At 42.2% G+C, this 26,506-nt stretch overlaps 1 protein-coding gene and 1 long non-coding RNA gene across 2 annotated transcripts in view; one reads left to right on the top strand and one right to left on the bottom strand.

The window, feature by feature from the left end:
- wscd1b (WSC domain containing 1b) overlaps window positions 1-26,506 on the bottom strand; it is a 59,003-nt gene that overhangs the window by 12,217 nt on the left and 20,280 nt on the right. The window contains exons 2-4 of the mRNA XM_034178935.1: window positions 12,560-12,674; window positions 10,920-11,104; window positions 9,953-10,074 (exon numbers count right to left, since the gene is read on the bottom strand). Coding sequence (XP_034034826.1) covers window positions 9,953-10,074; window positions 10,920-11,104; window positions 12,560-12,674 — 422 coding nt within the window. The remainder of the gene's footprint in view (window positions 1-9,952; window positions 10,075-10,919; window positions 11,105-12,559; window positions 12,675-26,506) is intronic.
- On the top strand, window positions 12,554-25,719 carry LOC117517780. The gene is made up of 3 exons (XR_004562827.1): window positions 12,554-12,682; window positions 15,532-15,534; window positions 25,707-25,719. It is a non-coding gene; the product is annotated as an uncharacterized LOC117517780 (long non-coding RNA).

Raw genomic sequence — 26,506 nt, 5'->3', positions numbered from 1 at the left:
AAGCCTGCAGTCTGAGAGCGAAGCGCTCTATTGGGGTGATATGGTACTACGAGGTTCCTAAGATAAGATGGGACCTGATTATTCAAAACCTTATAAGTAAGAAGAAGAATTTTAAATTCTATTCTAGAATTAACAGGAAGCCAGTGAAGAGAGGCCAATATGGGTGAGATATGCTCTCTCCTTCTAGTCCCCGTCAGTACTCTAGCTGCAGCATTTTGAATTAACTGAAGGCTTTTTAGGGAACTTTTAGGACAACCTGATAATAATGAATTACAATAGTCCAGCCTAGAGGAAATAAATGCATGAATTAGTTTTTCAGCATCACTCTGAGACAAGACCTTTCTGATTTTAGAGATATTGCGTAAATGCAAAAAAGCAGTCCTACATATTTGTTTAATATGCGCTTTGAATGACATATCCTGATCAAAAATGACTCCAAGATTTCTCACAGTATTACTAGAGGTCAGGGTAATGCCATCCAGAGTAAGGATCTGGTTAGACACCATGTTTCTAAGATTTGTGGGGCCAAGTACAATAACTTCAGTTTTATCTGAGTTTAAAAGCAGGAAATTAGAGGTCATCCATGTCTTTATGTCTGTAAGACAATCCTGCAGTTTAGCTAATTGGTGTGTGTCCTCTGGCTTAATGGATAGATAAAGCTGGTTATCATCTGCGTAACAATGAAAATTTAAGCAATACCGTCTAATAATACTGCCTAAGGGAAGCATGTATAAAGTGAATAAAATTGGTCCTAGCACAGAACCTTGTGGAACTCCATAATTAACTTTAGTCTGTGAAGAAGATTCCCCATTTACATGAACAAATTGTAATCTATTAGACAAATATGATTCAAACCACCGCAGCGCAGTGCCTTTAATACCTATGGCATGCTCTAATCTCTGTAATAAAATTTTATGGTCAACAGTATCAAAAGCAGCACTGAGGTCTAACAGAACAAGCACAGAGATGAGTCCACTGTCCGAGGCCATAAGAAGATCATTTGTAACCTTCACTAATGCTGTTTCTGTACTATGATGAATTCTAAAACCTGACTGAAACTCTTCAAATAGACCATTCCTCTGCAGATGATCAGTTAGCTGTTTTACAACTACCCTTTCAAGAATTTTTGAGAGAAAAGGAAGGTTGGAGATTGGCCTATAATTAGCTAAGATAGCTGGGTCAAGTGATGGCTTTTTAAGTAATGGTTTAATTACTGCCACCTTAAAAGCCTGTGGTACATAGCCAACTAACAAAGATAGATTGATCATATTTAAGATCGAAGCATTAAATAATGGTAGGGCTTCCTTGAGCAGCCTGGTAGGAATGGGGTCTAACAAACATGTTGATGGTTTGGATGAAGTAACTAATGAAAATAACTCAGACAGAACAATCGGAGAGAAAGAGTCTAACCAAATACCGGCATCACTGAAAGCAGCCAAAGATAACGATACGTCTTTGGGATGGTTATGAGTAATTTTTTCTCTAATAGTTAAAATTTTGTTAGCAAAGAAAGTCATGAAGTCATTACTAGTTAAAGTTAATGGAATACTCAGCTCAATAGAGCTCTGACTCTTTGTCAGCCTGGCTACAGTGCTGAAAAGAAACCTGGGGTTGTTCTTATTTTCTTCAATTAGTGATGAGTAGAAAGATGTCCTAGCTTTACGGAGGGCTTTTTTTATAGAGCAACAGACTCTTTTTCCAGGCTAAGTGAAGATCTTCTAAATTAGTGAGACGCCATTTCCTCTCCAACTTACGGGTTATCTGCTTTAAGCTACGAGTTTGTGAGTTATACCATGGAGTCAGACACTTCTGATTTAAAGCTCTCTTTTTCAGAGGAGCTACAGCATCCAAAGTTGTCTTCAATGAGGATGTAAAACTATTGACGAGATACTCTATCTCCCTTACAGAGTTTAGGTAGCTACTCTGCACTGTGTTGGTATATGGCATTAGAGAACATAAAGAAGGAATCATATCCTTAAACCTAGTTACAGCGCTTTCTGAAAGACTTCTAGTGTAATGAAACTTATTCCCCACTGCTGGGTAGTCCATCAGAGTAAATGTAAATGTTATTAAGAAATGATCAGACAGAAGGGAGTTTTCAGGGAATACTGTTAAGTCTTCTATTTCCATACCATAAGTCAGAACAAGATCTAAGATATGATTAAAGTGGTGGGTGGACTCATTTACTTTTTGAGCAAAGCCAATAGAGTCTAATAATAGATTAAATGCAGTGTTGAGGCTGTCATTCTCAGCATCTGTGTGGATGTTAAAATCGCCCACTATAATTATCTTATCTGAGCTAAGCACTAAGTCAGACAAAAGGTCTGAAAATTCACAGAGAAACTCACAGTAACGACCAGGTGGACGATAGATAATAACAAATAAAACTGGTTTTTGGGACTTCCAATTTGGATGGACAAGACTAAAAGACAAGCTTTCAAATGAATTAAAGCTCTGTCTGGGTTTTTGATTAATTAATAAGCTGGAATGGAAGATTGCTGCTAATCCTCCGCCCCGGCCCGTGCTACGAGCATTCTGACAGTTAGTGTGACTCGGGGGTGTTGACTCATTTAAACTAACATATTCATCCTGCTGTAACCAGGTTTCTGTAAGGCAGAATAAATCAATATGTTGATCAATTATTATATCATTTACTAACAGGGACTTAGAAGAGAGAGACCTAATGTTTAACAGACCACATTTAACTGTTTTAGTCTGTGGTGCAGTTGAAGGTGCTATATTATTTTTTCTTTTTGAATTTTTATGCTTAAATAGATTTTTGCTGGTTATTGGTAGTCTGGGAGCAGGCACCGTCTCTACGGGGATGGGGTAATGAGGGGATGGCAGGGGGGAGAGAAGCTGCAGAGAGGTGTGTAAGACTACAACTCTGCTTCCTGGTCCCAACCCTGGATAGTCACGGTTTGGAGGATTTAAGAAAATTGGCCAGATTTCTAGAAATGAGAGCTGCTCCATCCAAAGTGGGATGGATGCCGTCTCTCCTAACAAGACCAGGTTTTCCCCAGAAGCTTTGCCAATTATCTATGAAGCCCACCTCATTTTTTGGACACCACTCAGACAGCCAGCAATTCAAGGAGAACATGCGGCTAAACATGTCACTCCCGGTCCGATTGGGGAGGGGCCCAGAGAAAACTACAGAGTCCGACATTGTTTTTGCAAAGTTACACACCGATTTAATGTTAATTTTAGTGACCTCCGATTGGCGTAACCGGGTGTCATTACTGCCGACGTGAATTACAATCTTACCAAATTTACGCTTAGCCTTAGCCAGCAGTTTCAAATTTCCTTCAATGTCGCCTGCTCTGGCCCCCGGAAGACAATTGACTATGGTTGCTGGTGTCGCCAACTTCACATTTCTCAAAACAGAGTCACCAATAACCAGAGTTTGATCCTCGGCGGGTGTGTCGTCGAGTGGGGAAAAACGGTTAGAGATGTGAACGGGTTGGCGGTGTACACGGGGCTTCTGTTTAGGGCTACGCTTCCTCCTCACAGTCACCCAGTCGGCCTGCTTTCCCGGCTGCTCGGGATCTGCCAGGGGGGAACTAACGGCGGCTAAGCTACCTTGGTCCGCACCGACTACAGGGGCCTGGCTAGCTGTAGAATTTTCCACGGTGCGGAGCCGAGTCTCCAATTCGCCCAGCCTGGCCTCCAAAGCTACGAATAAGCTACACTTATTACAAGTACCATTACTGCTAAAGGAGGCCGAGGAATAACTAAACATTTCACACCCAGAGCAGAAAAGTGCGGGAGAGACAGGAGAAGCCGCCATGCTAAATCGGCTAAGAGCTAGTAGCTACGCTAAGCTAGCGGATTCCTAAAAACACGCAAAGTGAATAATGTGTAAATAATTTAGAGGTGATTCAGCAGAAGGAGTGCTTTAGTTAAGGCACGTAAAGATTACACTGGGAAACAAATCGTAATCTAGATAACTAGATCAATCTAACTGCGCAGATTAAACAGCTAACAGATACAGAAAAACACCGCTGTGCTCCGGAACAGGAAGTGATACAATACCGCAGTGAGAGCCAACCACCAGTAGAGGCAAGCCAAACAGAGTAAATTTTACTCAGTAAAATTTCGTTTGGAGTGTATCCATCTCTACTGTACTGTTTTGTACTTTGAGCAGAACGTGAAATAAGACAATTAGATTGTCATTTGTTACTCCTTTTAAGATACAAGTGTGCCAGCATCTGGTGCGCTGCTGTGCATAAGGCAAAAAGGGTTAAAAGCAAAAAGCAAATTTGTTTTGCTATAATATACCATATACAGTAGTGTTCAGAATAATAGTAGTGCTATGTGACTAAAAACATTAATCCAGGATTAGAGTATATTTCTTATTGTTACATGGGAAAGAAGGTACCAGTAGATTCAGTAGATTCTCACAAATCCAACAAGACCAAGCATTCATGATATGCACACTCTTAAGGCTATGAAATTGGGCTATTAGTAAAAAAAAAAAAAAAGTAGAAAAGGGGGTGTTCACAATAATAGTAGTGTGGCATTCAGTCAGTGAGTTCGTCAGTTTTGTGGAACAAACAGGTGTGAATCAGGTGTCCCCTATTTAAGGATGAAGCCAGCACCTGTTGAACATGCGTTTCTCTTTGAAAGCCTGAGGAAAATGGGACGTTCAAGACGTTGTTCAGAAGAACAGCGTAATTTGATTAAAAAGTTGATTGGAGAGGGGAAAACTTATACGCAGGTGCAAAAAATTATAGGCTGTTCATCTACAATGATCTCCAATGCTTTAAAATGGACAAAAAACCAGAGACGCATGGAAGAAAACGGAAAACAACCATCAAAATGGATAGAAGAATAACCAGAATGGCAAAGGCTCACCCATTGATCAGCTCCATTATGATCAAAGACAGTCTGGAGTTACCTGTAAGTGCTGTGACAGTTAGAAGACGCCTCTGTGAAGTTACTTTATTTGCAAGAATCCCCCGCAAAGTCCCTCTGTTAAATAAAAGACGTGCAGAAGAGGTTACAATTTACCAAAGAACACATCAACTGGCCTAAAGAGAAATGGAGGAATATTTTGTGGACTGATGAGAGTAAAATTGTTCTTTTTGGGTCCAAGGGCCACAGACAGTTTGTGAGACGACCCCCAAACTCTGAATTCAAGCCACAGTTCACAGTGAAGACAGTGAAGCATGGTGGTGCAAGCATCATGATATGGGCATGTTTCTCCTACTATGGTGTTGGGCCTATATATCGCATACCAGGTATCGTGGATCAGTTTGGATATGTCAAAATACTTGAAGAGATCATGTTGCCTTATGCTGAAGAGGACATGCCCTTGAAATGGGTGTTTCAACAACACAATGACCCCAACCACACCAGTAAACAAGCAAAATCTTGGTTCCAAACCAACAAAATTAATGCCTCGCAGATGTGAAGAAATCATGGAAACCTGTGGTTATACAACTAAATACTAGTTTAGTGATTCACAGGATTGCTAAAAAGCAGTTTAAACATAATAGTTTTGAGTTTGTAGCGTCAACAGCAGATGCTAGTATTATTGTGAACACCCCTTTTCTACTTTTTTTTTTACTAATAGCCCAATTTCATAGTCTTAAGAGTGTGCATATCATGAATGCTTGGTCTTGTTGGATTTGTGAGAATCTACTGAATCTACTGGTACCTTGTTTCCCATGTAACAATAAGAAATGTACTAAAACCTGGATTAATCTTTTTAGTCACATAGCACTACTATTATTCTCAACACTACTGTAACTGTGTGTCACCAAATGGACAGCTGCCACTCATTTATTTACTTATTAATTAATTTATGGACTGACACACCCATAAATAATGTGAACACACAGTCTGACACTGTTGTGCCCAGTGCCCAGCTTGGTGCTCAGTTCATATGGACGGATTGAGCTAACGATTCTATCCTTTCCATTCTTGTGGGCAGGAGAACTCAAGCATGTTGCTTTTTCCGAAAGTGTGGAACCGGCAGTGTTTTTGGTTTGTGGTGTTACTGCGCCATGCTAAGCTAAGCTATGCTAGTGAGTCTGACTGAGGAAGCAGCACCAGTGTTTGTAAGTGTGACCACGGAGAGTCAGGGAGAAAGTGACGGCAGGATCAGAGAGTCAGGGAGCAAGTGTTAGACCTTATTAACAGCCGAGCCATGACATGGGCCAGCTCCCAGCCATTTGTGTTAAGACATGGACTGTTTGCTGTGGATGGACAAATGACAGCACCACACAACTAAACAATAATTCTACATCAATCTGTGTGTGAACACAGCAGCAATGTGCCTGTCAGGGTATGTATTTATTACTATGTTGTGCTCATTCAATCTTATTGAGACGTATTTGATGTTTTTATAATTTTTTTTCTGACTGTACTGCGGGTTACAAATAGGTGGAAGCAGACATACATGTAGATCGCAAAATACAAGAATTTGACATGAAATCCAAATGAAAGCCATATTACAATACATTTGGGCCTGGTTTCACAAAGCAGTCTATTCTTGTTTAGTCAAATAAACTCACTTAGTTGACTGATTTTTTTTACATTAGTCACTGAACAAAGCTTTTAGTCTAATGTTTCACGTTACCTGACTAAAGTTTTTAGCCTGGTACAGAGGAGGCTAAGCTTATTTAGTTGACAAAACATCAGTGTCTTTACTCAGAAAATGGCGGCTATCATGTACTACCACTTGATGGAACACTCAAGAGCACCCCTACATCACTTGTATTCCTACAAACGGAGAGCCTCCTCTGCTTTTGGTCATGGTTGCAACAGACGACTGTCATGTGTTTGTGACAGTTCTCAAATGAGCCACCGGGCGTCGCTGTTACGATGAGCAATGTTGTGTGGACAAAAAGGCTTGATGGATGTGTAGAAGAAGAAACTGAAGAGTGAAACTGCTAGGCTAAGAGCTAAGCACGTCATTCTGCTGTTTGTATGGGTCCGTAAATGTTAATGAAGCCAGTTAATGAAACAAAGTCTGGACAGTTCATGACAACGGCTAACCTGGAAGTAAACAAAACGGTCATGCATTGGAGGCATCTCTTGGCAACAGCACACGTTAGGCCGTTATGCCCATGAAAACTGTCGCCTAAGATAAGATGACTAATCTACAAGTTTAACCGTCGATGTGACAGTGATTATACGGATAATGTTGGGCGGCTAACCGTAGTCGACTAAGTTTAGCAGACTGAAAGATTAGACTGCTTAATGAAACTGGGCCCAGTAGACAAAAAGCAACCTGAATGGACTGTGTGTACTGGTGTAAGTCATGAAGTCAGCCTGAAGTTGACTGACCAGACACACATGGAGTGATGTTCTGGCACCTAAAAGTCAGTTCCAAAGGTTTCATAATGATTCTTGATCAAAATGACAATGAATCTGTCTTGCAAGACACACTCCAGATTAATTTACTTTTATCAGCAATATCAGGGCACGCACAAGTTAAAGACTTGGAAGAACTGATTCATAAAACTGCCCCTGATTTCATAAAGCAATCTAATCTTGTTTAGTCGAATAAACTCAGTTGACTAATTTATTGATGTTAGTGCTTAGTCGGCTAAGGTTGTAGCAGACAACTGTCATGTGATGTCTTTGTGACCATTCTCACATTAGCCACCGGGTGTCACTGTTAAGCTGAACAGTGTTCTGTGCACAAAAAGGCTTGATGGAAGTGCTGTAAGTATGTAGAAGAAGAACTGCTAGGCTAAGAGCTAAGCACGTCATTCTGCAGTTTGTATGTGTCCGTAAATGTTAATAAAGCCAGTTAATGAACAAAGTTCATGACAATGATTAAACAAAACTGCCACACATTGGAGCCGTTTCTTGGCAATGGCACTCGCGAGGCCGTTATGCCTGTGAAAATTGTCAACTAATGCAACGTGGCCAATCTACAAGTTTAGCCGTCGATGTGAAACAGTGATTAGACAGATAATGTTGGGCAACTAACCGTAGTTGACTAAGTTTAACAGACTAAAAGATTAGACCGCTTTATGAAACCGGGCCCAGGTATAGAATTTTTTTAAGGATAGTGTTGACTGTAGTGAGATATGCCCGTTAACTATTAAGCTGAAAACTGTATCCTAAATAAAATAAGGACTCGTTTTTTGTCATTAACCTGCAAATGGCCATTTTGACAACAGTGTCATATCCAGATCTGGGTTCAGAAATGTTGTCCAAGTTTCCAGGTCAGAATTGTGATTCATGTTATGTGTCGGACGCAGGACGGAGAACCGACCAGCGTTTGAAGGACCCAGTATGAAATAAGCAGAGCACGGTACAAAGGATAACTGAATTTAATAACATAACAGTGATGTGATAAATACAACAAATGAGTGCGCGGTCTGGTGAGGTGGTAATACGGTGCGCTCCAGGCAGCACAAACGGTCCGGAGCCAGAAATAGTTCGGACCCAAGGACCCCGCCGACACCCCCCAGGTGGCCGCGACCAACCGAGTCTGTGAAAGAAGAAACCATCATGTGAGTCCACACTCCACACACAGAGAGACCACTCAAAGGTGTACATAAACAGCAAACACTTCCTGGCTTAATCACTAATCAGCTTCCCACCCTGCAGGCATGGAACACCCAGTTCACATTCTCAACTGCAGTGGAAGCTGATTAAACGACTAACATAACAGCTCAATATAATAAGGTGTGAGGGACACCACATTTACTGACTGTACTAATGTTAGTCACAAAACCTAACGTACCTCAGGAAGTGTGCTGACGAGCGTGAGACCTCACCCCCTCCTCTTTCACAGACCATAGCATCAAACCTGGACGGTCTCTGCATCCATGATGATGAGATGGCTCTCAAGACGACGATCTCACCCGTCTGGTCACAAGGTCGAGTCTCTGGCAAATACACACTGTGTACTCCAGACTTAAATGCCACCATGCTCCAATCCATATAGATGCACCACAGCTGTGAGTCCTGACGAGCTGCACATGATCAGCCTCAGGTGATCAGGGTGAGGTCCTGATAACTCAGCCACACAGCCACTCAGTCCTAAACACGTGCCACCTGGAAGGAAAAACAAAAGACAGAAACAGAAGACAGCCAGGCACCCCCAGCCATACAACAATTCACGCATGATTCACGCATGCTGCTGCTGCTATTATTATTATTATTATTATTATCATTATTATTATTACTATTATTATTATTATTATCATTATTACTATTATTATTATTATTATTACTGTTATAATAATAACAGTAATAATAATAACAGTAAGCTCCTCCCGCGAGCTCCTCCCGGTCACTCGGGAGGAGCTCGGAGTCGAGCCGCTGCTCCTTCACGTCGAAAGGAGTCAGTTGAGGTGGCTCGGGTATCTTTTCCGGATGCCCCCTGGACGCCTCACTGGAGAGGTGTTCCGGGCACATCCCATTGGGAGGAGGCCCCGGGGAAGACCCAGGACACGCTGGAAGGATTACATCTCTCGGCTGGCTTGGGAACGCCTTGGGGTTCCCCCGGAGGAGCTGGGGGAGGTGTGTGTGGATCAGGAGGTCTGGGCGGCTTTGCTTGAGCTGCTGCCCCCGCGACCCGACTCCGGATAAAGCGGAAGAAAATGGATGGATGGATTATTACTGTTGCTGTTACCTATTCAATTCAGTTTTTCTTTAAGAAAGTTTGAAATTCTGTGTACCAAATTCAAACTGAATTTGTTATGCTGCTGTTGCCGTGGCCCCTGAGGGCCGTCGAGCCCATGCCTAGCAGTCAGTGCGTGACGATGGCCAATATTTTTGTCCCATCCTTCCAGCTGCTGTTTTCAGAGGAGTCACAGCTGCCAGCATTCAGACTCTCTGCTTGTCACTGGAGCTACATAAAGCCTTAAATATTCATCAAAATACATGTGATCTCCTGAGAATGCAGGCAGCTCTCCACGGAATGTAACAATCTACGTGTAATCATTGATCATCAAGTCTCTAATTTCAATGAAATAACACAAACCTTATCTGTGCAGGTCTCAATGCAGGACTGGGTCGTTAGGTTGGGCTGAAAGGAGTAGATGGGGAAGGTGCCGATGATGCTCTTCAGCAGCTTGAAGCAGCCGCGGTAGTGAACGTTTCTGACTGCAGAGAGAAAATATCCATAAGGAGTTGGAGGGAAAAAAAATTAAAAAAGCAAACCTTGCCACTGTGAAGGGCATATAAAATAAATATAGTCACCTCGGATCTGCGTAGATTTAACGTGCGAACGCCACCATTAGGTTTTATATAAAAACATTTGCAAAATGCGCATTCCTTAGTCTTATTTCTGCACCTGATTTAAATTCTGATCTCTAATGCATTTATAGTTCATTTGCAAATCTCTTCAGGCGCTGAACCTTCCACAGAATAACCATGAATATTAAATGTGTATATGATAAAACTCTTTAGGTGGTGTGCAGCTTTCAGAAAAGGAAAAAAAATGGTTATAAGAGAAAAATGTTCACAGACAATCAGTGTGGCTGACTTACACCGCGTCTTTCACTGCAGCATAAAATGCATTAAATGTTGCCAATCAGATTTAAAGCTGCAATAAGGGCAGCATTATGCAAAAACACACCTGTTTTATCATCATAAATCGTGAAGCAGGGCTACAGTGGTGATGAGTGTCTCATCGCTGACTCAGTGTTTGCTCAAATTATTTTCGCATAATGAACACTAGTGGGGAAAATACTCACAGCTGTGTTTTATTTCACTTCATCAACTGGCACGAGGACATGCCATCCGCCACAGCGACACACACACACGCACACTGCACAATAATTCAAATGCACCTTTTTCTTTTCGGACTCGTTTCTGAGCATTGTTGGAGTGTTTCCCCCCCTGTGATTTGGGGACACTGGTCTTTGAAGTCACCTACCATGTGTCTTGTGCAACAAATAAAGTAAAAATAGCTCTTTCTGTGCATTTCCTGAGGGAAATTGACTCACATTTTCTGTGACCTGGCAGCTGCTCTTCCACCTTATAAATGGAGAGACGGCCCACGCCGCCGCAGGGGGATCCCCTCTCACCGCGACACACCAGACTGCAGTCTTCCTCAGGAACCCGCGGGCTACTGATACGGTTCCCGCAGTGGCATTCAGCCCCATACTCCAGACCTGCAAACTGGTAGCCACTAACCACACACAGGCACACGTTAGCATGTTAGACTTTCTGTCACATATCAAGACTGCAAGCATAAATCCTTACCCAAAGCTAAAAACAACCACATATGCCTTTACAAAGAAGTGAAAAGTGTATTAAGAGACTGTTTAGCTTTTTTGTGACTTTCTTTGTTCTCATTCATTTCTAAATGTAGTTTTAAGGTAATGCAGCTTGTTTGCATTTTAATGTGTTATCAACAAAATTGGCTTTCATCTTTGTGATCCATTTTTCATTGTTGCTGGTATCTTGTGTGCTTCTGCAAAAAAAACTCTGTAAATACACTGTCAACACAGGTCCAAAAAACAAAAAATAAAATAAAATAAAAATCCACCCATATGACTGCTAGATAGCAGGCCAATCAATACACAAAACTGGCGTAGTTGTCAAAACTTCAGATTGGGAAATTTACAAATTTGACTGGTTGCACCCTTTTGATCGGACGATGTCTGATATAGTACGATGCAGCCGTTACTTTAAAAATGACTTATCAGCCTCTTGACCCTGCAACATGAATAACTGCATACACACACACTCACACACCGACTGCCCTGGCTCAGGCTGATCCATAAGGTCATGGTTTGTTCTCAGGCTAGTTAACATTTCAAAGTTATCATTTAAGTCTGACTTGCTGGCACTGTGGTCCTTCCTCAGTGATATTTGACAGTACATCTCCTTCTGCGCTGATATGACTGTGTAACACCTTCTCCCAGCTCAAGCTCGGGTCACCTTTGATCTGCGTTTTACATATCAAAGTTGTTGTGACTCATCCCCCTGTTCTCCCCCCTTTATCCTCCCTCCTTGGGTAAGACAGAGACCTCATCAAAATTGACCTTTTCCTACATGTCCTTTGAAGCTTCCTCATAAATTGCTTTGACTTTTTACTTCTCTGTAATTGGCCTGTTCAGGTAACGAGTGTGGACTGAGGGGGGTGAGCACCAACACTCACTCACTCACTCAGTGTGTCTCGTGGTTCACCCTGCACTGCTTCATTGCCGGTAACTTATAAAAAGAATCATTCAAGTCAGACATTCCTCGAGTTTGCTTTGAAAAAACCTCCAGTTTTTGTTGCGGTGTCGGATGGTCGTTTTTAATGCCACAAATTCAGCTCACACAGTCTCAATCAGAGAATTTAAGACCGCAGGCAAACATCTATGCGTTGATTTATTCACCAACTGCTTTAGTCGCCTGCTCATTACGCACTCTAACGCACGCACACACACACACTGCCCTCCTCTTTCCTCCTGCAACAGACCAGCCCTTCTGTCCGGGGCCGCTCTTCACTCCCCCCTCATGTTTTACTGTCATCCAGCCACCTGGCTTTCCCGCTGGCTGGGAACACAGGCGCCTTTCACGGATGGCACTGAGATCCAAAGCATTTACTCAAACAGCGAGCCTTCTGTGGCCCCGTCACAGCAGCCTGCATTACCTTTCTGAGCAGGTGTCCTGACACAGAGAACTGGTCATTTTGCGCAGGTCATAAAGTACGGTTCCTCCCAGAGCGCGATCGCTGGCGTTGTGCAGAAAGCAGCCGATGTACGTTCCTGCATGTGTTAAAACAAAGCCACAGAAACCAATCAGAATGTGGTATTTTCTGTAATGTCACTACAATGCCACCACTTTAACCCTCAAGTGACCAACCTATTTTAGCAACTAATATGGTACGATAAAGGTACTTTGACACTTGCACAAATTTGATCTGTGCACTGGTTTGCAATCTGCCGTGCCAGAGAGTAATAATAATAATAATAATACTGTAATAATAAATTTTATTTATACTGCACTTTACATCTGATTCCAAATCTCAAAGTGCTGGTAGAGCGTTCCATAGATGGGGAGCAGCGGCTTTGAAGGCTCGGTCCCCCATGGTCTTAAGCCGTGTCCTGGGCAGGAGAAGACGGTGCTGTTGGCCTGACCGGGTTCTGCCTGAGGTGTGTAGAGTGAACAGGTCCATGAGGTAGGTGGGCACCTCACCACACAGACAGCGGTGTGTGCAGAAGGACCTTGTACTCGATAAGGAGGTGAACGGGGAGCCAGTGGAGGGTGTGGAGGATCAGGGTGATGTGCTCATGTTTCTGTGCCCTCATCAAGACCCTGGCAGCACTGTTCTGAAAATACTGGCGCTTTTGAATGCTCCTGCCAGGGATCCTGATGAGGTGTGCGTTACAGTAGTCCAACCTTGTAAACTCAGTAAACTCATTGTAAATTGTTGTAAATTGTGCGTAAAGAAATTTTTGAAATGTTCAAAATCTCTCACACATTAATTTTGTGAACTGCATGTGAACATTGTGCAAACAATTCAAACGTTAAATCTATAATACACATAATTTTACAGATAATAATAATAAGGAATAAAATGCAACTGTTTTACCAAGCCATTATAATATAAATATTACAAATAATTACCTTTTGGATTATTCCAAATGCGTTCTCCACATCATGAAGTGCACGAGAACAGCTGCAGGTGTAGAAAATTCCTCTGTGACTCCGGAGCGATTAGAGGTGGGTTCATCAGCCAAATTCTGACAGCAAATGATTAACCCACTACGAAATAATTATGATAATACGACAGAACGATATTACGATGATTTTATTCTGTCGTTGGTGGACGGAATAAAATCATCGCCGTTTATTTATTTGTCTGTCTGTCTGTTAGCAGGATTAAGTCAAAACTACTGCACGGATATTGACAAAATTTTCTCTACAGATAAATATTAGGCCATGAAAAATCCATTAAATTTTGGAGGTGATCTGGATCCGGATCTGGATTCTGGATCAAGTTTCACTTTATATACGCTCTGAAGGATTACGTCAAAACCACGTTACGGATTCTCACCAAATTTGCACAACAGACAGATATTAGGCCATGGAAGACTACACTGAATTTTGGAGGTGTTCCAGATCCGGATTGGTGGACACCAGAAATCTCTGCTTGCTCTTGTTTTATATAAAGCAACACAATGCATCACATTGGCACAACGAATTGCATGGCAGTGCAAGGGTTAAATGCGTGCATGTGTCAAGGTGCCTTAACACTGGTCAACACAATTTTTCTTGCATGGAGTTTGTCAATGGATTTTGGGTAATTTGGGGGCACTGAATCCAAATCTGATGTTGGTCTTTGCCAATCATGTCACTTTTTTGAGATATGAAACACATTTGTCGTATAAAACACTGAAATAAAAGCTGCAGTCTCGCACACCTCTTCAATTCAATTTTCAATTTATTTTCATCTATATAGGGCCAAACCACAACAACGTTGCCTCAAGGCACTTCACACAAATAAGATCTAACCTTGCCAACCCCCAGAGCAAGCACACAGGCGACAGTGGTAAAGAAAAACTCCCTCTGATGATTTGAGGAAGAAACCTCAAGCAGACCAGACTCAAAGGGGTGACCCTCTGCTTGGGCCATGCTACACACACAATTTACAAAACAATTCACAAAACGAATATGTGCACAGGCCAGGAGGGTTGCAGAAGCAGACACCACACCCATCGCTGGATGGAGCCACACCTCAAACAGAGAGAAAAAACAGAATCAGGCATCGGAAAGTCAACAAATAGACTATAATTTGTCAGCATTAAGCGACAAGAAAAACAGAAGAAATACTAAGGCGATTGCAGGCCACTAGTACTAAGCTTCACTAAAAGACCCAGAATTTACATAAAGTTGAGGCTGTGGCCCACTCCGTTTACTATTAAAATGAATTTCAAAGGGTAAAAAGCATAGTAATATACTATGTCAGTATGCTAGCCATACAAAAGGGAAAATAAGTGCATCTTAAGTCTGACCTTGAAAGTCTCTACAGAATCTGATTGTTTTATTGATGCAGGGAGATCATTCCACAGAACAGGGGCATGATAAGAGAAAGCTCTGTGACCCGCAGACCTTTTATTCACCAGGGGCACAAAGTAGTCCTGCACCCTGAGAAAGCAAAGCTTAGGCCAGTACATGGGGTTTAATTAGGTCAGCTAAGTAGGGAGGTGCCAGTCCGTGAACAATTATATAGCTTAGTAGCAGAACCTTAAAATCTGATCTCACTGGGACAGGAAGCCAGTGAAGAGATGCCAAAATGGGTGTAATGTGATCAAACTTTCTGCTTTGTGTCAAAAGTCTGGCAGCAGCATTTTGAACCAGTTGGAGAGCCCTAATGTTGGACTGCGGTAAACCAGAAAATAGAACATTGCAGTAGTCCAATCTTGAAGAAATAAATGCATGAATCAGGGTCTCAGCATCAGCCATAGACAGAATCTTCGCTATATTTCACAGGTGGAGGAAAGCAGTCCTTATAATATCTCTAATGTGGATGTCAAAGGACAAAGTAGGATCAAAAATTACCCCAAGGTTCTTCAGTTTGTCAGTGTGATATATGACACATGAGCCTAGGCTAAGTGTTAGCTGGTCAGATTGATGCCAATGTCGCACTGGACCAAGAACCATCATTTCAGTCTTATCAGAGTTTAAAAGTAGGAAACTGCTAGATATACAGCTTTTCACTGCTGCAAGGCAATCTTCTAAGGATTTTATGTGGATGAGATTACCAGCAGTTGTCGGCATATATAACTGAGTATCATCAGCATAGTAGTGAAAGGTAATTCCAAAATGTCGCAATATGTGCCCATGGGGACCAATATAAACGGACAAAAGCAGGGGGCCTAAGACAGACCCCTGTGGAACCCCAAATTTCATGTCACAAAGGTCAGAGGCAGTGTTATTGTACAAAACACAGTGAGAACGACTGGTCAGGTATGACGTCAACCATACAAGGGCACTCCCAGTAATCCAAAAATGATTTTCCAGCCTATCAAGTAGAATATGATGATCCAGGGTATCAAATGCAGCACTAAGATCTAACAGCACCAGAACCGTAGTGGTGTCCGAATCCATTGCAAGCAGAAGATCATTCACCACTTTAGTGAGAGCTGTCTCTGTGGAATGATATTTTCTAAAAGCAGACTGCAGTGGCTCACAGAGATTATTCTCAGTAAGATAGTCCACGAGCTGCTGTGAAACCACTTTTTCCAGAATTTTAGAGCAAAATGAGAGATTTGATATCGGCCTATAGTTTTTCAATACACTCGAGTCAAGATTAGATGTCTTAAATAATGATTTAATCACTGTAGATTTGAAACATTTAGGAACAGATCCATAAGTTAATGAGAGATTAATAATTTCCAGCAAAGTCGACCCAAGAGTGGGCCACAGGTCCTTAAACAGTTTTGTTGGTATAGGATCAAATAAGCAGGTTTTGCTTTTTGTTAACGTTAAGAGTTTCGTTGGCACACCTAGTGAGATACTATCAAATTCTGTAAATCTAGGTAATACCTCAATAATGGCACCCACCTCAATAGCAGGGTGTAGTGACTGGGTTAAGGCATGCTGGGATATGTTTAACCTAATGTCTTCTATTTTCTTCTCGAAGTAATCCAAGAAATCTTGTGCTGTAAAAGGAGAGTGACTTGCAGGTGGTTGTCCATGAATAAGTGTTGTCACTGTGTCGAACAAAAACTTTGAGTTATGCTTGTTTTTGTTGATCAAATCAGAGTAAAAGCCACATTGTAGCCAGTAGTGCGTGTTTATAGTCTAAAATAGCATCACGCCACGCGAGGTGGAATACTTCTAATTTTGAACTACGCCATTTCCGTTCTAAACCTCTAGCCTTATGCTTGAGGTCACACAAGTAATCATTTAACCAAGGTGACTGTGTTTTGGGGGGCATGGTTTTAATAAAGGTTGTGCAATCATGTCGAGTGTAGTTTTGAGTGCTGAGGCAGTCTAGCTTCAAGTTCAGTCATAGTTGAGGAGTTGATGCGTTGCCACAGTGATAAATAAGGTTGTTGTTCCACTAAACACAGCAGCAAAACTGTAAACCTAATGAGTGAGTGATCAGAGAGCACCAAAGCAACAGGCATGATGTCAATATTTTTGACAGCAATACCACATGTGAGAACCAAATACAGGGTATTTCCACTAATGTGCATCAAGTTCTGAATGCATTGCTGAAATCCTAATGCATCCACAATTTCTATAAATCATTTGCAGAGGGGATCAGAAGGCTTATTTATATAAATGTTAAAGTCACCAATAATTAGAATGTTATCTGCAGTAGTCGACAAGTTAGAGATGAACGCACCAAATTCATCTAAGAAACCAGAGTATGGGCCAGGGGACCATAAACAATATTATGGCTCTTGTTCACATTTCACGAACTTGGTTTAAAAACTATGCTTTTGAAGCTGCTTTTGTCCATGATTAGTGGCATCAAAGGCGTGAGTGAATGAGCAACTTTTGCGTAATCCATCAATATGGAACATGCAGATTGTAAAAAAACGTGATGTGATGGAGGAAATCTGAGCTCAGATTTGAACTCAGTACCCCAAACCTACCCTAAATCAGTTCTCAAAACCCCTGCAAGAAATGTTTTGTTGTTGTTGCTCACTAGTGTAATTAAAGCATTAAATATAGAAGAACCCGTGACAAGCAAATATGCCATTACTTTAACAGAAATCTCAATGAACCCATCAGTCATCCTTTGTGACAATCATGAGCTATTTTCATCCTCACTCTGGGCATCAAGAATCAGTCTCAATGCTTGTGCAGCTGTAAATCTTGCTATTCTAGGTCTGTTGGCTGTGCTTCCTTGTAAAATATCATGATTAGAGTTGGCAAATTACAATACCATCTGAAGCTATAATGTTGAAAATCTCATAGATCTTCCCGGGGGGGTCATAAGTGACCCCACATAAGTTTGGATGATACTTGCCACATGGATAGGCCAATCATTTCAAAACAAATGCAGGACAAATAGATTGATGTGCCGAAAAAGTGCTGATGTCCAACTCTTCTGCCATTTCTCTGGTAGTCAGACGACGTCCCGGATCAACAAAGCGTTCACTTTGGAAATGAATGGCACATTCCACTGTTACAGAAGTTTTTTGTCATGAAAAGACGTGTGGAGGAATTCGCACGTCGGGACGGAGGCGCACAACAAAAAGCAACGCCGTGATGAAGCCTCACAGGACAAGTGGCATGTCCAGCTCGTCCACAATTTCTCGGATAGTCACACGACTGAAAAGCCACTGAAAGCCATCTGAATCTTCCGAATGGTGCAAGAGCTGGGCATGTCAGGGCTTGTCCTGTGAGACCAACACGGAGGTGCTTTTGTCCCGCGCCATTAGTGGCTCCATGGCGAATTCCTCCGTTCCTCTTTCCATGACAAAAACTCCTGTAACAGTGGAATGTGCCGAAAAAGTGCTATGTCCACATCTTCTGCCATTTCTGTAGTAGTCAGATGACGTCCCGGATCAACACAGCCTTCACTTTGGAAATGATCTGGTCGTTTCAGCCTGTCGATTGCCGCTCGGAGTGCGGCGCACCCTCTGCCATTGTGTGCCATCTTTAAACCGGTTGTAACACTCCTTAATCTGTGTGACCCCCATAAGATCTTCACCGAAAGCCATCTGAATTTTCCGAATGGTTTCCACCTGGCTGTCTCTCACAGTTTCTGAAAACATTTTGATGCAGTAAAGCGGCAGTCGATCAGCCAATTTCCTGACAATGAAAATCCACTGAGGAGGCTGGACCACTCCTCCCACAAGGCGTGCTCACAGGCAAATGACGCAACCGACAGGTGTGAAAAAACTCACACATGCGCACAAAGGTTCAAGCTTGGCTGATGCAAGCGCACGTGATTAAAATCCATATAGTTTTTGCAAAAAATAAAAAGGTCGGATAGTTTTCTAACAGACCTCGTACACTGAATCTGGTCCATGCAGCTCATGTGTCTGCACGTTCACTACAGGAGTGTGAAATAAACTTAAGCTCACTTCTTTCCTCAGAAGTACAGATATAGAAATAAACACATTGAATCCGGTCTGTGCAGCTCATCTGTGGTTGGACAAGATGCACCCAGCTCGCTCACGCGTGTGCACATCTACTGCATGCCAGTGGGGTGACTGGAGGCTGCTGGAGTGTTCAGTCGCTTCCAGAAGCGCTGTTCCTCTCCGGTCATATAAAAGGGAAGGAGTGCGTCAACCACTCACAAGTTGTCTCACATGCTGCATACATTTCTGAGTCACAGAGATGACATGATGGATGGTATGAGATGCCCGCCTGACGATTTGGCAAGCGAGTTCAACACAGCGATTTTTTTGTTTGTTTGTTTGTGGGTGGCTGGTGTCTCCCTTAGAGATAGGGTGAGAAGTTCGGTCATCCGTGGGGAGCTCGGAGTAGAGTCGCTGCTCCTTCACCCTGAAAGGAGCCAGCTGAGGTGGTTCGGGCATCTGGTAAGGATGCCTCCTGGGCGCGTCCCTAGGGAGGTGTTCCAGACATGTCCATCTGGGAGGAGACCTCGGGGACTAGGTGGAGAGATTATATCTCCACACTGGCCTGGGAACGCCTCGGGATCCCCCAGTCAGAGGTGGTCAATGTGGCACGGGAAAGAGAAGTCTGGGGTCCCCTGCTGGAGCTGTTGCCCCCGTGACCCAAACCCGGAAAAGCGGTTGAAGATGAGTGAGTGAGTGAATGAGTGTCGCCGCGTGGGTGCTGCCCCATGACTGAGGCGAGGGGGCGGTGAATGGCTGTGAACCTCATGTTGAACTGCACAAATTTCCTTGTGGATTCCGTTCGCAGGCTGTCACAACCCAGTGAGATGCGAGCCCAACCCAGTCTCACTACAAGTCGTGATTCAGCAGCACGAAATATGCATTAATCTACTGGTTCATGATATTGTGACGAAAAGTGCCTCATTTTCATCACGACAGCACAAATTCATTCTAATTCATTCCGTGATGGCTGCACGAAATTAAAAGTGAAGCGTGTGAGCAGGGGGGAGGGTCGGGGTGGTTAAGGTTAGGGTCGGGGGAAGGAGCAGGGTTAGTAATAGTGAGTTAAAAAAAAAAATCACAAAAATTTGGCTAATTTCATGACGGGAGCACGAAAAAAAAAAGTTAGACTGGGCTGGCGAGCCTTACAGTATGGCTGTGAGACTTGGAAACTAATCAGTGACCTCTTGCTTGCCTCTACTGGTGGTTGGCTCTCACTGCGGTATTGTATCACTTCCTGTTCCAGAGCACAGCGGTGTTTTGCTGTATCTGTTAGCTGTTTAATCTGCACAGTTAGATTGATCTAGATAACTAGATAACGATTTGTTTCACAGTGTAATCTTCACGTGCCTTAACTAAAGCACTCCCTCTGCTGAATCACCTCTAAATTATTTACACATTATTCACTTTGTGTGTTTTTAGGAATCCGCTAGCTTAGCGCAGCTACTAGCTCTTAGCCGATTTAGCATGGCGGCTTCTCCTGTCTCTCCCGCACTTTTCTGCTCTGGGTGTGAAATGTTTAGTTATTCCTCGGCCTCCTTTAGCAGTAATGGTATTTGTAATAAGTGTAGCTTATTCGTAGCTTTGGAGGCCAGGCTGGGTGAACTGGAGACTCGGCTCCGCACCGTGGAAAATTCTACAGCTAGCCAGGCCCCTGTAGTCGGTGCGGACCAAGGTAGCTTAGCTGCCGTTAGTTCCCTTCCAGCAGATCCCGAGCAGCGGGGAAAGCAGGCCGACTGGGTGACTGTGAGGAGGAAGCGTAGCCCTAAACAGAAGCCCCATGTACACCGCCAACCCGTTCACATTTCTAACCGTTTTTCCCCACTCGGCGACACACCCGCCGAGGATCAAACTCTGGTTATTGGCAGTAATGACACTCGGTTACGCCAATCGGAGGTCACTAAAATTAACATTGAATCGGTGTGTAACTTTGCAAAAACAATGTCGGACTCTGTAGTTTTCTCTGGGCCCCTCCCCAGTCGGACCGGAAGTGACATGTTTAGCCGCATGTTCTCCTTGAATTGATGGCTGTCTGAGTGGTGTCCAAAAAATGAGGTGGGCTTCATAGATAATTGGCAAAGCTTCTGGGGAAAACCTGGTCTTGTTAGGAGAGACGACATCCATCCCACTTTGGATGGAGCAGCTCTCATTTCTAGAAATCTGGCCAATTTTCTTAAATCCTCCAAACTGTGACTATCCAGGGTTGGGACCAGGAAGAAGAGTTGTAGTCTTACACATCCCCGTAGAGACGGTGCCTGCTCCCAGACCACCAATAACCAGTAAAAATCTATTTAAGCATAAAAAATTCAAAAAGAAAAAATAATATAGCACCTTCAACTGCACCACAGACTAAACAGTTAAATGTGGTCTATTAAACATTAGGTCTCTCTCTTCTAAGTCCCTGTTAGTAAATGATATGATAATTGATCAACATATTGATTTATTCTGCCTTACAGAAACCTGGTTACAGCAGGATAATTATGTTAGTTTAAATGAGTCAACACCCCCGAGTCACACTAACTGCCAGAACGCTCGTAGCACGGGCCGAGGCGGAGGATTAGCAGCAATCTTCCATTCCATCTTATTAATTAATCCAAAACCCAGACAGAGCTTTAATTCATTTGAAAGCTTGACTCTTAGTCTTGTCCATCCAAATTGGAAGTCCCAAAAACCAGTTTTATTTGTGATTATCTATCGTCCACCTGGTCGTTACTGTGAGTTTCTCAGTGAATTTTCAGACCTTTTGTCTGACTTAGTGCTTAGCTCAGATAAGATAATTATAGTGGGCGATTTTAAACATCCACACAGATGCTGAGAATGACAGCCTCAACACTGCATTTAATCTATTATTAGACTCAATTGGCTTTGCTCAAAATGTAAATGAGTCCGCCCACCACTTTAATCATATCTTAGATCTTGTTCTGACTTATGGTATGGAAATTGAAGACTTAATAGTATTCCCTGAAAACTCCCTTCTGTCTGATCATTTCTTAATAACATTTACATTTGCTCTGATGGACTACCCAGCAGTGGGGAATAAGTTTCATTACACTAGAAGTCTTTCAGAAAGCGCTGTAACTAGGTTTAAGGATATGATTCCTTCTTTATGTTCTCCAATGCCATATACCAACACAGTGCAGAGTAGCTACCTAAACTCTGTGAGTGACATAGAGTATCTCGTCGATAGTTTTACATCCTCATTGAAGACAACTTTGGATGCTGTAGCTCCTCTGAAAAAGAGAGCCTTAAATCAGAAGTGTCTGACTCTGTGGTATAACTCACAAACTCGCAGCTTAAAGCAGATAACCCGCAAGTTGGAGAGGAAATGGCGTCTCACTAATTTAGAAGATCTTCACTTAGCCTGGAAAAAGAGTCTGTTGCTCTATAAAAAAGCCCTCCGTAAAGCTAGGACATCTTACTACTCATCACTAATTGAAGAAAATAAGAACAACCCCAGGTTTCTTTTCAGCACTGTAGCCAGGCTGACAAAGAGTCAGAGCTCTATTGAGCCGAGTATTCCTTTAACTTTAACTAGTAATGACTTCATGACTTCTTTGCTAATAAAATTTTAACTATTAGAGAAAAAATTACTCATAACCATCCCAAAGACGTATCGTTATCTTTGGCTGCTTTCAGTGATGCCAGTATTTGGTTAGACTCTTTCTCTCAGATTGTTCTGTCTGAGTTATTTTCATTAGCTGCTTCCTCCAAACCATCAACATGTCTATTAGACCCCATTCCTACCAGGCTGCTCAAGGAAGCCCTACCATTAATTAATGCTTTGATCTTAAATATGATCAATCTATCTTTATTAGTTGGCTATGTACCACAGGCTTTTAAGGTGGCAGTAATTAAACCATTACTTAAAAAGCCATCACTTGACCCAGCTATCTTAGCTAATTATAGGCCAATCTCCAACCTTCCCTTTCTCTCAAAAATTCTTGAAAGGGTAGTTGTAAAACAGCTAACTGATCATCTGCAGAGGAATGGTCTATTTGAAGAGTTTCAGTCAGGTTTTAGAATTCATCATAGTACAGAAACAGCATTAGTGAAGGGTTACAAATGATCTTCTATGGTCTCAGACAGTGGACTCATCTCTGTGCTTGTTCTGTTAGACCTCAGTGCTGCTTTGATACTGTTGACCATAAAATTTTATTACAGAGATTAGAGCATGCCATAGGTATTAAAGGCACTGCACTGCGGTGGTTTGAATCATATTTATCTAATAGATTACAATTTGTTCATGTAAATGGAAATCTTCTTCACAGACTAAGGTTAATTATGGAGTTCCACAAGGTTCTGTGCTAGGACCAATTTTATTCACTTTATACATGTTTCCCTTAGGGAGTATTATTAGACAGTATTGCTTAAATTTTCATTGTTACGCAGATGATACCCAGCTTTATCTATCCATGAGCCAGAGGACACACACCAATTAGCTAAACTGCAGGATTGTCTTACAGACATAAAGACATGGATGACCTCTAATTTCCTGCTTTTAAACTCAGATAAACTGACGTTATTGTACTTGGCCCCACAAATCTTAGAAACATGGTGTCTAACCAGATCCTTACTCTGGATGGCATTACCCTGACCTCTAGTAATACTGTGAGAAATCTTGGAGTGATTTTTGATCAGAATATGTCATTTAATGCGCATATTAAACAAATATGTAGGACTACTTTTTTGCATTTGCGCAATATCTCTAAAATTAGAAAGGTCTTGTCTCAGAGTGATGCTGAAAAACTAATTCATGCATTTATTTCCTCTAAGCTGGACTATTGTAATTCATTATTATCAGGTTGTTCTAAAAGTTCCCTGAAAAGCCTTTAGTTAATTCAAAATGCTGCAGCTAGAGTACTGACAGGGACTAGAAGGAGAGAGCATATCTCACCCATATTGGCCTCTCTTCATTGGCTTCCTGTTAATTCTAAATAGAATTTAAAATTCTTCTTCTTACTTATAAGGTTCTGAATAATCAGGTCCCATCTTATCTTATGGACCTCATAGTACCATATCACTCCAATAGAGCGCTTCGCTCTCAGACTGCAGGCTTACTTGTAGTTCCTAGGGTTTGTAAGAGTAGAATGGAGGCAGAGCCTTCAGCTTTCAGGCTCCTCTCCTGTGGAACCAGCTCCCAATTCAGATCAGGGACACAGACACCCTCTCTACTTTTAAGATTAGGCTTAAAACTTTCCTTTTTGCTAAAGCTTATAGTTAGGGCTGGATCAGGTGACCCTGAACCATCCCTTAGTTATGCTGCTATAGACTTAGACTGCTGGGGGGTTCCCATGATGCACTGTTTCTTTCTCTTTTTGCTCTGTATGCACCACTCTGCATTTAATCATTAGTGAGTGATCTCTGCTCCCCTCCACAGCATGTCTTTTTCCTGGTTCTCATCCCTCAGCCCCAACCAGTCCCAGCAGAAGACTGCCCCTCCCTGAGCCTGGTTCTGCTGGAGGTTTCTTCCTGTTAAAAGGGAGTTTTTCCTTCCCACTGTCGCCAAGTGCTTGCTCACAGGGGGTCGTTTTGACCGTTGGGGTTTTTCCGTAATTATTGTATGGCTTTGCCTTACAATATAAAGCGCCTTGGGGCAACTGTTTGTTGTGATTTGGCGCTATATAAATAAAACTGATTTGATTTGATTTGATTTGACCTGAAGTCAATGACTGGATGTCTTTGGTACCAGATCTCTTCAGAGGATCCTTCGGTACCACTGGAATTACTTTATGTCACTTATTCATGCTGTTCCTCTTTCTTCTTTGGTGCTCTGTCTGTTATTTCATCATGTTCTGCATCTTAAATCACTGTAAATTTGACGTCAATCGATGGTTAAATGCTGGTGTTTAACTTGATTTGGCCAGAAACAAGACTCATGTCTTTAATTTGGCACTGGCATCGGCACTAAAGCAGCATTTGCATCATCAATTATACATGCCAGCATGTATTGTGAGCCATAAAATCAAACTAAATTATAAAATACAAGTTTGCCACATTTGTCATCCAAATACATTATTCCTGGGTGTATATTAAAGAACCGTTTGTATATAAGCCTATTTACTGACACAAGAAGACAAATCATTGTCTGAGATAAAGGGATTTAAGACATAATGGGTGAAGACAGGCTATTATGATGAGCTAAAAAGATTAAGAGCCACCCAGATTCAGACTTTGATGTTATCCTTGTCTTAACCACATTCACACGACATCACAGTCGGCTCAGCTGATGCGTAAAAGCCTTTGTGATGAATGCCAGTCCGCATTTTTATGCACATAGCAGTGCGCTGCAAACATTTTATGTAGATAACGCCCCAGTGTTTTAGGATATGTCCATAAACGCTCTGTAGGTACAGTGACTGTAGATATTTTTACAGTTTCATGGGCAGCATTTAATGCTTACAGTTTGTGCCCACATGGAATTAGAGTGGAGCAAACTGAATAAAGGGAGGATTTGAAAACTGGTGAAGGCGACAGAGTTCATGCAATTAGGACTGAACTGTGGCAGAAAACGTGCACTGGCAAGATGGAAGCAGGCCAGGAAGCACCAAAACAAATTAATGATTCATGTCCTCTGCTTTTCTCCAGTCTTGTGCTGTGACGAGGGACATCCACGGCAACCTGCACCCAATCAGAAGGTAACCAAAGTCAAAAGCCAGAATCATCTCCAGAGGTGTTACCCGCTGTGAGCTGATGCACCTGAATCAGCCACCATCAGCATTTTAATAAAAGTAAAGGCGAGGATCCGGGCAGCTGCTGCTGAGGGTTAATGGAGGGAAGCAGCTCAAATTCCCAGACCTCATAGAAATGACCGTACTCAGGCTGACCTGCACCATTTTCTTAAACACCAAGACGGTTCTCCCCTGCAGGACTGCTTGGAGAACTTTAATTATAACATGTCTAAGGGTCACACGTGCACAATGTGTGACCAATTAAAGTGGGATTAAGAGTGTTCATTCTGTCTATAGAGATCTCACCAACACACACATGATATGGATAGTTTGACATATAAAAGAGGTCTGAGAAAGACTTCACTTTACTACAAAACAAAACAAAAAAATCCCACCAAAATTACCTGGTTGTTATTTATAAATTACAGAAGCGTATTCCATTCACTGGATAAAAAAATTTAAACAGCTGATCTCGTAATTATGAGAAAAGATCTCGTAATTAGATCAGGCTCTTTTTTTTGTAATCGCTTCTGTACGATGGGCTTCCATACTTCCAGTCCCTCAGGAGAATTCCCGAGTCATAATCGACGTCATAATCTTTTCTCGTAATTAGGAGATCAGCGGTCTAATTTTTTTTATCCAGTGAACACAATACGCTTCCGTAATAAATGTTGCGTACACATAAAGAGAACCTCTGTCCCTCGTCTATGGACATTTTTGTAAGGGCAACAGTCAGTTTAACAGGTAAGGCAAGTGGTTAGCACTTTTGTCTCATAGCAAGAAAGTTGTGGGTTTGAATCTGATGTGTGGTCTTTCTGCATGCTCATATTCTCCTTGTGGAGGTGTGAGTTTTCCATTACAGTCCAAAAAAACAGTCATATC

This window comes from Thalassophryne amazonica, chromosome 9 (assembly GCF_902500255.1).
Source record: "Thalassophryne amazonica chromosome 9, fThaAma1.1, whole genome shotgun sequence".
Taxonomy (NCBI): Eukaryota; Metazoa; Chordata; class Actinopteri; order Batrachoidiformes; family Batrachoididae; genus Thalassophryne; species Thalassophryne amazonica.
The sequence above is the reverse complement of the archived record's forward strand: the minus strand, read 5'-3'. Positions and strand labels throughout refer to the sequence as shown.